General features: G+C 41.3%; 1 protein-coding gene across 2 annotated transcripts; it reads left to right on the plus strand.

Moving 5' to 3' along the window:
- The first annotated feature begins 848 nt into the window (after positions 1-848).
- On the plus strand, positions 849-6,533 carry TMEM100 (transmembrane protein 100). 2 transcript variants are annotated; one of them, XM_037810366.1, is made up of 3 exons: positions 849-973; positions 3,684-3,819; positions 5,258-6,533. In XM_037810366.1, the coding sequence occupies exon 3, from the start codon at positions 5,327-5,329 to the stop codon at positions 5,729-5,731; it is 405 nt and encodes a 134-aa protein (XP_037666294.1). In that variant the 5' UTR covers positions 849-973; positions 3,684-3,819; positions 5,258-5,326; the 3' UTR covers positions 5,732-6,533. The 2 variants fall into 2 exon arrangements, with proteins under 2 accessions (XP_037666294.1, XP_037666293.1); XM_037810365.1 differs by lacking the exon at positions 849-973 and having other exon boundaries at positions 3,577-3,819.
- Positions 6,534-10,627: the final 4,094 nt, after the last annotated feature.

The raw sequence follows: 10,627 nt of genomic DNA on the forward strand, positions 1-10,627 counted from the left end.
CTGATAGGTCATCTGATCTCCTGCTTCACACCTAGCAATGAACTCTTCCTCTGAAACCCCAGTGTCTCAGAACGTGGGCATTTGAGTGCATCAGGTAGAAAACACACTGCTTTTAATTGGTTATCACTACCCTTCTTCTCTGTCTCTCCCCTTTTGCACCTCCTCTGCCCAAATTACTTTGTCTCTGATCTTATTTCCAAGTAAAATGAGATTTTTCAAAGTTGAGGAATTCTCTCTGGAGCAACAAGTGTTCCTAGCTGCCCTGTTTATGGTGCCTTAGGTTGAAGGTTGCCTCAGTTCCTCAGAGTTGGGATTTTCCAGAACGCTATCATTTCCCTAGTGCTTTGTGATTCTCAGATGGCGAGGACTGATGAGAAGACTCACTGACTTTTGGGAAAAGATTCACACAGGTACCAAATGCTGCCGTTTCACCATCCTCATTGTCCTTTTCTCCTCTTATTACTTGCTTTTCACAGTGAAAGAGACTACCGTCTCACTCCCCACCCCCACATACTCCCCAAACCCCACAGCACCCTAAAACGGTAGAGCAAAGATTAAAGACTGATTTTTTTTTTTCCTTTCTGCAGGTTTACAGTTTTACGGAGGGATACAGTTTACAGAGGTTTACAGTTTTACAGAAGGATAGTATCAGATAGGCTTTGGACAAGGAAAACCTTGAAAATGAAAGCCTGAGTAACGATATAAAAAGAGAAAAACAAAGAAGGACATTCCTTTTCAAATGTGGTTCCCTTTTTAAAAATATAGATTACATTTTTGTAGAGGAAAACGTAAAGCAAACTACAGCAGCATTGAGGGATTTCCTTCCACCAAATTTTCTCCGGTCCCTTAATTGGTTTTTTTTAAGCCTTGCTGAGTACTTTGTTTACGGTCCCTAGTGCCGCGATTTGCATCCACTCACAGAGGCGCTGTTGGCGCAGCTGGCAGCTGCTCAGTCCGATTCTGGCTGGGAAAGGTAAGGATCTTTGCCTTGCTCTTTGAAAGATCTGGGAGAGAATTATTAAATGCCTACGGGGTGGGGGGTGGGGGGCATAGATCTAATTCCTGCATTGTGGGCGTTCCGAAAAGTTCCCCGAACTTAAAGGAGTTTCCTAAAGCCATGTGCTTTAAAAAGAACCAGCAAGCTCTCTCCCTTCTGAAAGGAGAGGGTTGGCAATAGGCTGGTGGCATTGTGGGTGATATTTTGCATTGGGTGCAGGTGTCCTTTGAGGGATTCCCAGGCATGTTTAATCACCGAGTGGAAGGACAGAAAAAAGTCAAAGGCATCAGCGCTAATCACTAGGAATTCTCTTTGAATTTCAATTTGAAGAGGCAAAGCCAGCAAAAGCCACATGTGTCAGTGGGTATAGCAATAGCTATCTATTTTTCTGACACAGTTTCTGGGTTGTCTCAAAGCTTTTTACATCTTTGTATTTATTTCTGATCAGTTGTCTGTTTAGAGTCTGGAGCTGTGTATCTGTGTATCTAGGCAGATGCACATATGCTGTGAAGGAGAATTAGGGTGGAGACACCTGAAGCCTGAGAAGGCTGAAGAAAGTGCTTGTAATAGAAGTAAGGAGAGACCTACCCAGGCTCCCGGCACACAGATAACTATCCCTCTTTATAGATTCAGCCAAGGGCACATCAGAGAGAAAAGTACCTCTTGCTCTCTCTGGCAGAAGTTCAATTCATATATCTTTGGCTCTGATAACAGAGGAGCATGATCTACAGTGGGATAAGGTAATATCTGGAGCTTCAGTGGGGGCATGGCTTACTTTTTTGGGACCGTGGCCCATGCCTAGGACTCAGAGGAATTGTCCCCAAAGGCCACAGTTTGTGGGTGGAGGACTGTGGCTCCTTCAAGGAGCTTCCTCAGTTTCTATGGCCAGTGGCCCCCAACATCCCATCTTCTCAGGACAACGTTGGCAAGTCCTGAAATGCCCTGGTTCTAAGATTCCTGAGGTTCAGCATCAAGAGCCAGCACGCCTCGTGGACGCGAGGATGGCCTGTCCCTCCAGGTCCCACAGTTTAGAGTGTGAGGATGGTACCTCCAAGGCCCTCCAGGTACTTGCCACCCTCATCCTCGGCAGGCTGGGCTCCCCAACTCAGCCAGGCCTCAGGCACCTTAAAATGTTATTTTTTGGATCAAAGAAGCCCTCTCTTTGACTTCCACTCTAGAAAAAGGACTTCTTGTCCCTCTCCCTTTGTGACAAAATAGTCAAGGTGTGTTTACTAGACGAAGCTGGAAAGAGTGAACTGTTGTACAACAGAGGAGAGATGTCGAAGGACACCCGAGCCCTCTGTCAGCAGTTAGAAAAACTAGCAATATAAGAGAAAGAAGGAAAATAAATCTCTCCCAAAATAGAACTTGGACTTGTGATTTGCTGCATTAATTAAAAGGGATTATTAAAACTTGTACGGATTAAGAAAGGGGGACAGATGACTTTCTGCTGCAGATGTATAAGGAGGAGTTTACAATAGTCCACCAATATTATCTCCATTTTTTTTCTCAAAAAGACAATGGGGGCTTTATGCATTTCAAGAATTTTAAAATTTCAAATAACTTTTGTGCTAGAAAACATAAACCTATAAGCCTGTTTGGAAGGTGAGAAATAGACCTTCAGCCTTAGTCTTCGAGATAACATGTCATGTCATATATGTTAGAATATTAAAATACCTCGCTTTCTTAGAGTGTGGGGTCCAAGGAACTACAGAAGCAGCATTGTCTGGGAGCGTGAATCTACATTTAACAAGTTCCCCAAGTAATTTATGTGCCCATTAGAAACTGAAGTTTAAACCAAGGCTTTCTCTCTTTCTGTATGTACTGTGGCAAGTTACTTATCCTCTCTGAGACTGTTTCCTCATTTATAGACAAATGAGAATTAATGTTAATGCACATTCATTGCTTAGTGTTGTGCCACACCCATAATAGATGCTCTGTAAATGGTGATGATGATGATGGTGATGATGATTTCAGCATTTCTAAAGTTACTCACCTATTAGCAAAGTAGTAAGCAATCGTGTTGAATCAAGATGACTGGGTTTCCCCCTCAACCATAAACGTTTGCGTCTCCCACTCTCATTCCTAAATGAATTATCCCCAAACAAGGAAGGTTTTATGCTTCAGATGATCATCACACACATAAATAAAGAATAATGGGAAAACCTAGGAACCTGGGCTTTTGCTGGCTTGGAGGCTGAATTCAGCTGCCTGATGACTTCACAGCTATTCCTGCCTCCCTAGAGTGTCTGTCCCCTCAGTTCTGTCCTCTCAGCTGGGTCTGCAACGCTGACTCCGGATTTTCTTATGAAAATGCCTGATGGGTGGGAGGAAGATCTGGAGGTTCGTTGGGGAAAAAATGAGTAATGAGTAAATGCAAAGCAGGCTGCTTAGTAAATGCTGTGAGAGAAATAAAAGTAAAAGCTGTGTAGAATGATTCTGACTTATCATGTCATTGAGCAGAGTTGGGGGAAGCCAAAACTCGGAATCTGCTGGCAAGGAAAAGAACTAGGAGAGAAAAAAAAATGACAGGGAGGGACGAACTGGAGGGGGAGGGAATAAAATAAGAGAGGGAGGGAAAGACAAGCGTCATTAAGTCATTAAGGAACAGAGGTGGAGGGAAAGAAGGAGCTCCAGGATTCAAAACCAGACTGAAGTATTTTTATAATTTTTCTTTTCTGCACAGGAGATTCCTGTTCTGACTTAATTGACAGACACACTGATACGGGCTCTTTCAGCGTTGACTGAAGAAACTCAACGGCTGCTATCGCTTCTCTACCAATTCAAGTGATTTCCCTTGTCATGGACTGCCTCTCTCTGAGGTATGTGTAAGTAGTTTGGGAACAAATCTTCATTTGCAAGTTAATTCAAGCCTCAGCTTTGGGGTGAAGATTTTTTTTTTCAGATATGATTTCAAATATCCGTTTATTGACCTATCATTGAATAGCAGCGATTAAGTTGTTAGTGACTAAAATTTACATGTTTACAGGCAGCTGTAATATTTGGTTTCACAGAGAGTGATATTTTGACTAACCGTAGCAGTGAAGAACTTGTGAGGTTTGATTTGGGAGTTAAATTTGTTTTGAGTGGATGTTTAATACATTTGAAGAATTAATCTAATTGAAATGGTCTCAAGTATCTTCCTTTAAACTTTTTTGGTAACTGCAACTGCTCAACTGTTTACTGGCTTGGTTGCTTTTCAAGGATGGAAGAGAGTGACTTGCATCTCTGAGCGAGAAGCAAGAGGTTTTCACTGACTTGGCTAGACACGTTTCAGCCAAATGCTTTTAATTGAGAGTCTCAGGTTTGTCCTGAAATTTTCAAATTCAAAACATTTGGAAAGGGGCATCACAGAAATTTTTGTACACAAGGGCATGGGAAAAAAGATTTTGTAAAATTTTACTGAAAATTTAGCATGCTGAATTTTTAAGTATGTTATAGTAAACATGTCATCAAAATTCCTTGTTAAGTTTAATAGAAAATGTTTGGATTGACAGCTAAGACTCTAAGAATTGATCTGATCTTTAACAAAAGAAAGCACAAAATTGTGTTCTATGAAGTTCTTGCTTTTTTTTCTTCTTTTTCCATTTTCAAATGGATTGAAGAATATTGCCACATTTTAGATCACAAATGTTAGCCTCATTGTCTCTGAATTTTTGCAGAACTGCCCACCACCCACTGTGAAAGGTAGGAGAAGGTCCCAGGATACATGTTGCACTGTGTTTAATAGTAACACAATAAAGACACTTGTTAGCTGTCAGTTGATGGAGAAGACTATCGTGCATACTCTGGCTACATGTCTTGACTTTGCTTTCATAGGCAGTGATGATTGGGAAAGAATGCATGTTAGGCATAGCAACAAGGGCAGAGGCAAAGTTGCTCTGAGATGTGGAACTATCTGAAGTATTGTTTGTAACATATTCTTCTCTAGAATGAAGTCATCTTTGGATCAGGGGTCAGGCTTTTCTGTGTGTTTAGAGGAAAGAGAAGCAATAGACAAAGTGGAAATGCTTGTAAAACATTTGTAGACAACCAGGGTATATTAAGCACTGTAAAGTGTTTCCTGGCTTTTATATCTTTCCTTTATGTTTTTCTGCTTTATCTTGTTTTTTGCCCAATGCAAAGAGAATGCAACCAATTAGAAAATAATTAAAGTTGATTTTCTCGTGCATTCATGCCTTCTGTGAAAGCTGACCCCTTTATTCTACTTGCAGTGCTCTTTTTGATGCTTTTGGCTAACATCTCCTGTCTTCTCCACAGTTTCCACCCTGTTTGAGGCCCTCTAGAGCTAGTCTGTGAACCCAGTGTGGAAACACTGCTGTAAAAAAAATGACTGAAGAACCCATCAAGGAGTTCCTGGGAACCCCGAAGTCTCCCAAGCCAGAGACAATGGAGAAAAGCCCCAAAAGTGAAATTGTGGTCACCATGGTCCCCCTGGTGAGTGAGATTCAGCTGACGGCCGCCACAGGGGGTACTGAGCTCTCCTGCTACCGCTGCATCATCCCCTTTGCCGTGTTTATCCTCATCACTGGGGTAGTGGTCACCGCTGTGGCTTACAGCTTCGATTCCCATGGCTCCATCATCTCCATCTTTGGCCTGGTCCTTCTGTCATCTGGACTTCTATTGTTAGCTTCCAGTGCCTTGTGCTGGAAAGTGAGACAGAGGAGCAAGCAAGCCAAGAGACGAGAGAGTCAGATGACTCTCGTGGCACATCAGAGAAGCTTATTTGCCTAAGACTGAACGAGACCAAATGGGATATATGGCCTGAAAAAACTGCTCTGATGTTGTCAGCCAACTCGCCCAGAACCAGCATGTGAGAGAATGGACCTAGCACTGGTGCGGAACAGATGATGAGAATGAGGGTGGCTTGGGGAAGGAGGCTGGAAGGGATTCTCCCTTCTGAGGAAGGATTTGGGTCTTCTTTAATGACAAACTTAACCCTAAGGGCTATTTCTAGGTGGAAAAATCAGCTTTCTCTCTACATTAAATATTTTGGAGGACATGGGAGGTGCACAGCATTTGGTAACATTTGGTTCACCTTGGAAAGCAGCCAAGAAAAGTGGGAAAACAATCAGACAGTCCTGGCACACCAGAGACCTGCCTCAAAAAAAAAAAAGAAAAATAGCCCAAACTCTTAAGAAATTGTGTCATTAAACTGTTCTGCTGAATGTAAGCTTGCCTTGGATTTTGTATACTTCTATGAAATTAGGTGATAATTTTTTTCAATAAGTTGATTCTCTGACATCTGTGTTTATTTTTCACTTTCAGTAACTCATCACTGGTGGTACTTTTCTTGAAGAATAAACTAATATTTTTTATGTTTTAACCTTGGACAATTTTAGATGATTGTAATGATGTATAAGAAGTAAAAAAAGTAAGAGGCATAGCTAATAGCTACTAGATGACATGGGGTGAGGGGATGGTTAAATTAATATGTAAAGAATCTAATACAGCACTTTTGATGATTTTTATATAAAAGTTTAATGTACATTTCCTTCAAAATAATAAATACTCATTGCTGCTGAGACTTCTTAAATGGTTGTTTTGTTGCAATTATTTTTATTGTAGTTCCAAATTGCCTGTCTTCTCTTTCTTCATTTACGACATCACAATATTTCTACCAAATGGGTATGTTGCTTCTTCCTAGCTTAATTAGAAGATTTTCATGTTTTTATCATATCATTTTTTCATGACTGGGAAGAGTAATATAATTATGCTTTCTACAGTATAAAGGATTCCTATGCCATTAACAATTATGAAATCAATGCCTGGGGTTAAATGTGTATTGTATATTTTTTTAATCATTCCTTAAACATTTGTTTAACACACATTATTGAGCACCAACTACATATATGCCAGGCATTGTATAGCTTCTTAGACTGTTTACTTCAGTCTTAACGGAGTTCAAATTAAGTTACTGCTTGAATTCTGTGGATGTTGAGGTATTTCACAGCTAGGACTGTACCCCATAACTATAGGCAGAGATATCCCTCGTTCATGTATTTTGAACCATGTTAAACTAGAACCTGAGGATGGTTTATCATGGGGTTTTCTTAAAGTTTGGAAAAACAAGACAAAAACAAAGCCTAGCTTAACACATTCATTGAAAGGCATTCTTTCCAGGAATCTAAATATGGCAGAAGCCCTCTGGCCCTGACTGCTCCTTGGTGCTCAGGTAGTTTTGATGAGTGGAAACGCCTTAATGGCCTACTTTCTCCTGGCTTTGAAGGTCAGATGGTGAAAGTCTGCAAGTTGTTGATTACTGTAGCGTAGACCATAATTATCTTAAACACTTACAGATCAACATTTCTTTCGACCAAATGCAAGACACTTGTGGAATAGTGTTTATTTCCACAGGAGGGAGTCTGTGCTTTGACCACGTCCTTCTTCTGTTCAGATATATTCAAATGCTCCCCATTGCTTTATGAAGAAATTTCTTAGCCAGATGATCAAGGATTTCCACAGCCTGATCCAAACAGATGCATCCAGTTTGATTCTCACTCCAACCCTGCAAACTCCTTGTGAGTTAGTCAGGCCAGACGGTTCACCATTCCTTGATCAGGTTTTGGTGCTTCTGCCTCCAGGTCTGTTCAAACTTGTATTTTTCCCTCCCCGACGTGGAAATCCTTTCCATTTCCATATCACTATATCCAAATCCTGCTTCTCATTAGAGCACCAGTTCAAATGTTACCTCTTCTTAGTAGCTCTCCCTTTAATCTGAAAATAACTGCTCCTTCAGTGGGTCTTCATTTATTTATTCTCTGATGGCACCTTGTATTTTCTATCATGTTGACAACATAATTGTTTTATCCTCTTTCCAAAATTCCTTAAAATTGTGTGATGTGTCTTATATTTTCCTCCCATGTGGTGCCTAATAAAATGTCTTACACATAGTAGGTACTCAATAAGTGTTGCTAAATGAACAATAGAAGGAAAAATCAGAAAGTGAGTGGTTTATCCAGAGTTATAGTCCATTTATTCTAATCTTGTCAAAGAAAATTGTTCAGTCTTCAATTCTCCCAAAATAGGTCATCCCACTTTACCCTGCCTCTGCTTTAAGCACCAGGTTTTGATGCGTATTTAGTACCTTTGTATATCTCTAGCCACAGACCTGAACACACCTGCCCTTCAAAAGGTTTGAAAAGTAAAGTCATGAATTACCTTAGGCCACCAGGGGGCCTCATGCTGCTACCTGAGTCTCAAACAAAATACTATGGAGTGACTTAAATGGTAATGTCTGAAATGGGGTCATATTTGGGGATAGCAATATCTCTCCTAGATGTGAGGAGTTGGAGGAGATCCTCCATTTAGCCCATCACTACCCATCTCATGAAACCACTCCACAGTCGCTGTCTAGAGGTGTCCTGATAAGGGAAGGACTTGCCCTGTCTAGGGATCCTCCAGGCACATTAAAAGCTATACACCCCTGCAAAGCTGGAAGGCACAGAAATGTCCTGGGCATTATGAATCTGACCCCCCAAGGAGAATAAACCCAGACTGAAATCATTTTATAACAATATGTCTAAATGTATGTCTTTATTGGGCAAGGGCGGTCTCTACAAATGGTTCTATCATATGGAGAGCAGCAGGTGTTAAGTGCATGCATTTGCTTGATGCCTGCAGATATGTATGAAAAAGACATTGCAACCCCACCCTCGGAGGATCAGAAGCCAGCCGTATCACCTGGCAAGACTCCCCCTAAACCCCATACAACCCGGGGTGCAGAGGAACAACTTTTCATCCCATCCCATGCAACGTGTCTCTGACCCAAGTGAAACCCTTGCTGTCTTGGCTAATCTAGGGAAGGAGGTCTGGTGGACAGGGCCGGTGACTGAGGCTAGAGGGTGACTCCAAGAGAACCAGATCACAGATTCTCAAACCTGCCTCCTTCCATCCTCACCCCACACCTCCCACCCCCCCACCCCCAAAAAAGGGAGGGAGGCAGGGAAGAAAGGAAGGAGAGAGGGAGAGAAAGAAGGAAGGAAGGGAGAGAGAGAGGGAGGAAAGGAGGGAGAGAGGGAAGGAGAGAGGAAGGGAGGGAAGGTGGGACGGAGGGAGGGTGGGAAGGAGGGAAGAAGGGAGGAATGAAGAAGATAGTATCCTGTCTCCTGGGAAGTATTAATGGTTTTGGACTTAGAAGTTCTGATTATGAATCCCAGCTCTACCATTAAGCTAGCCAGGTGATCTTGAGAAGTTAAGCCTCATCCTTAAAATATGGTAAAATTCTAAGAAATGGTTTACATTTGACAAAATATGAAGTACTAAAGAATTACAAATTGCTGTTTATGATAATATCTAATGTTCAGCTTCTTTCTTCACTTAATGTCCCAAAAAATAATTAGTCATCAAGCAGCCCCCTGCTTTGATTATTATATATATTTATAATATAGAACTTTAACATCAGTCACTTTGCTTAACCTTAACATTATCCACAAAGGCCAAAGTAATCTGGAAAAAGCACCAGTTCCACAGATGAATAATAACTCATATTCTTGTATTTTTTTGTAATTTTAATAGTTTTATAATTTTAAAAGTATGCATACATTGGAGTCATTGTAAAGGTGTATTTAATATGGAAAGTCAATTGTGTGCCTTCAAAAAAGAGAGATCAAGAGAGTGAGAAGTCCCTTTTTGCCAAACTTGTTCTAGATAGGCTGCCCCACAGACCAGGAGACTCTGGCAGAAATCTTCCAAGAAATGAAGAACTAAGTTCCTGGTTCCTGCCTTTTGAGCTTCCAAGAGCCTGCGTCCTGGCAATTTAAGATTTATTCAAGACTTTTCAAGGGTAATTTTGCTTACACTCGGTTTTTACGTTACTTTCTGACTTCAGAGCCTGATCCTTATGTAACAGGATTCAACTGTGCCTGCCAGTCCTCCTTAAAGTACTAAAGAATTACAAAATTGCTATTTATAATAATATCTAACTTTCAAAAGCTTTGGAGGGCAAATACCCGCTTGCCCTGCACGTGAGGAGACCCAGTACAGAGCAGGGAAGAGACTTGCTCAAGCAACGTTCTCAGCAAGGGAAGCCCAGAGCTGGGCCCAGTAAGTTAACTTTATATTATTGTTATCCCAGTTTTTGTCATAACTGAAATAATTCCTAGAATGTCTCTTTAGGAGAGGGAGACAATAAAGGTGAGTGTTTTAATGCCTAGTTTTGAAAAACTTTCATTAAAGTAGTACGGATAAAAGCCTACGGTTCAATGCATTTTCGCAGACACTGTGGAACTAGCACCTAGATGAAGAATGGAATATTACCAGCACCCCAAAGCCCCCCTTGTATCACTTCCCATCACTATCCCTTCAGGGGTAACCACTACCCCGACCTTGAGCACATAGAGTGATTGTGCCTGTTTTTTACTTATTTAAATGGAATCACATGGTGTATACTTTCTGTGCCTGGCTTCATTTTGTAGTTACGGTTGGTTCATTCTCATTGCCATGTAGAATTCCAGTGTATCAATATGCCATCATTTACTATCCCTTTTACTATCGATAAACATTTGGAGAGTTTCTAGTTTCTAACTTTTAAAAATGGTACTTGTGGCCTCCAAGGTAGCTCCAGCGATCCCCTCCCAGTGGTACTCAGGCTCTTGTGTAGTCCCCTCCCACACTGTCCTAGGGCTGGTC

This window comes from Choloepus didactylus, chromosome 18 (genome assembly GCF_015220235.1).
Source record: "Choloepus didactylus isolate mChoDid1 chromosome 18, mChoDid1.pri, whole genome shotgun sequence".
Lineage (NCBI taxonomy): Eukaryota > Metazoa > Chordata > Mammalia > Pilosa > Megalonychidae > Choloepus > Choloepus didactylus.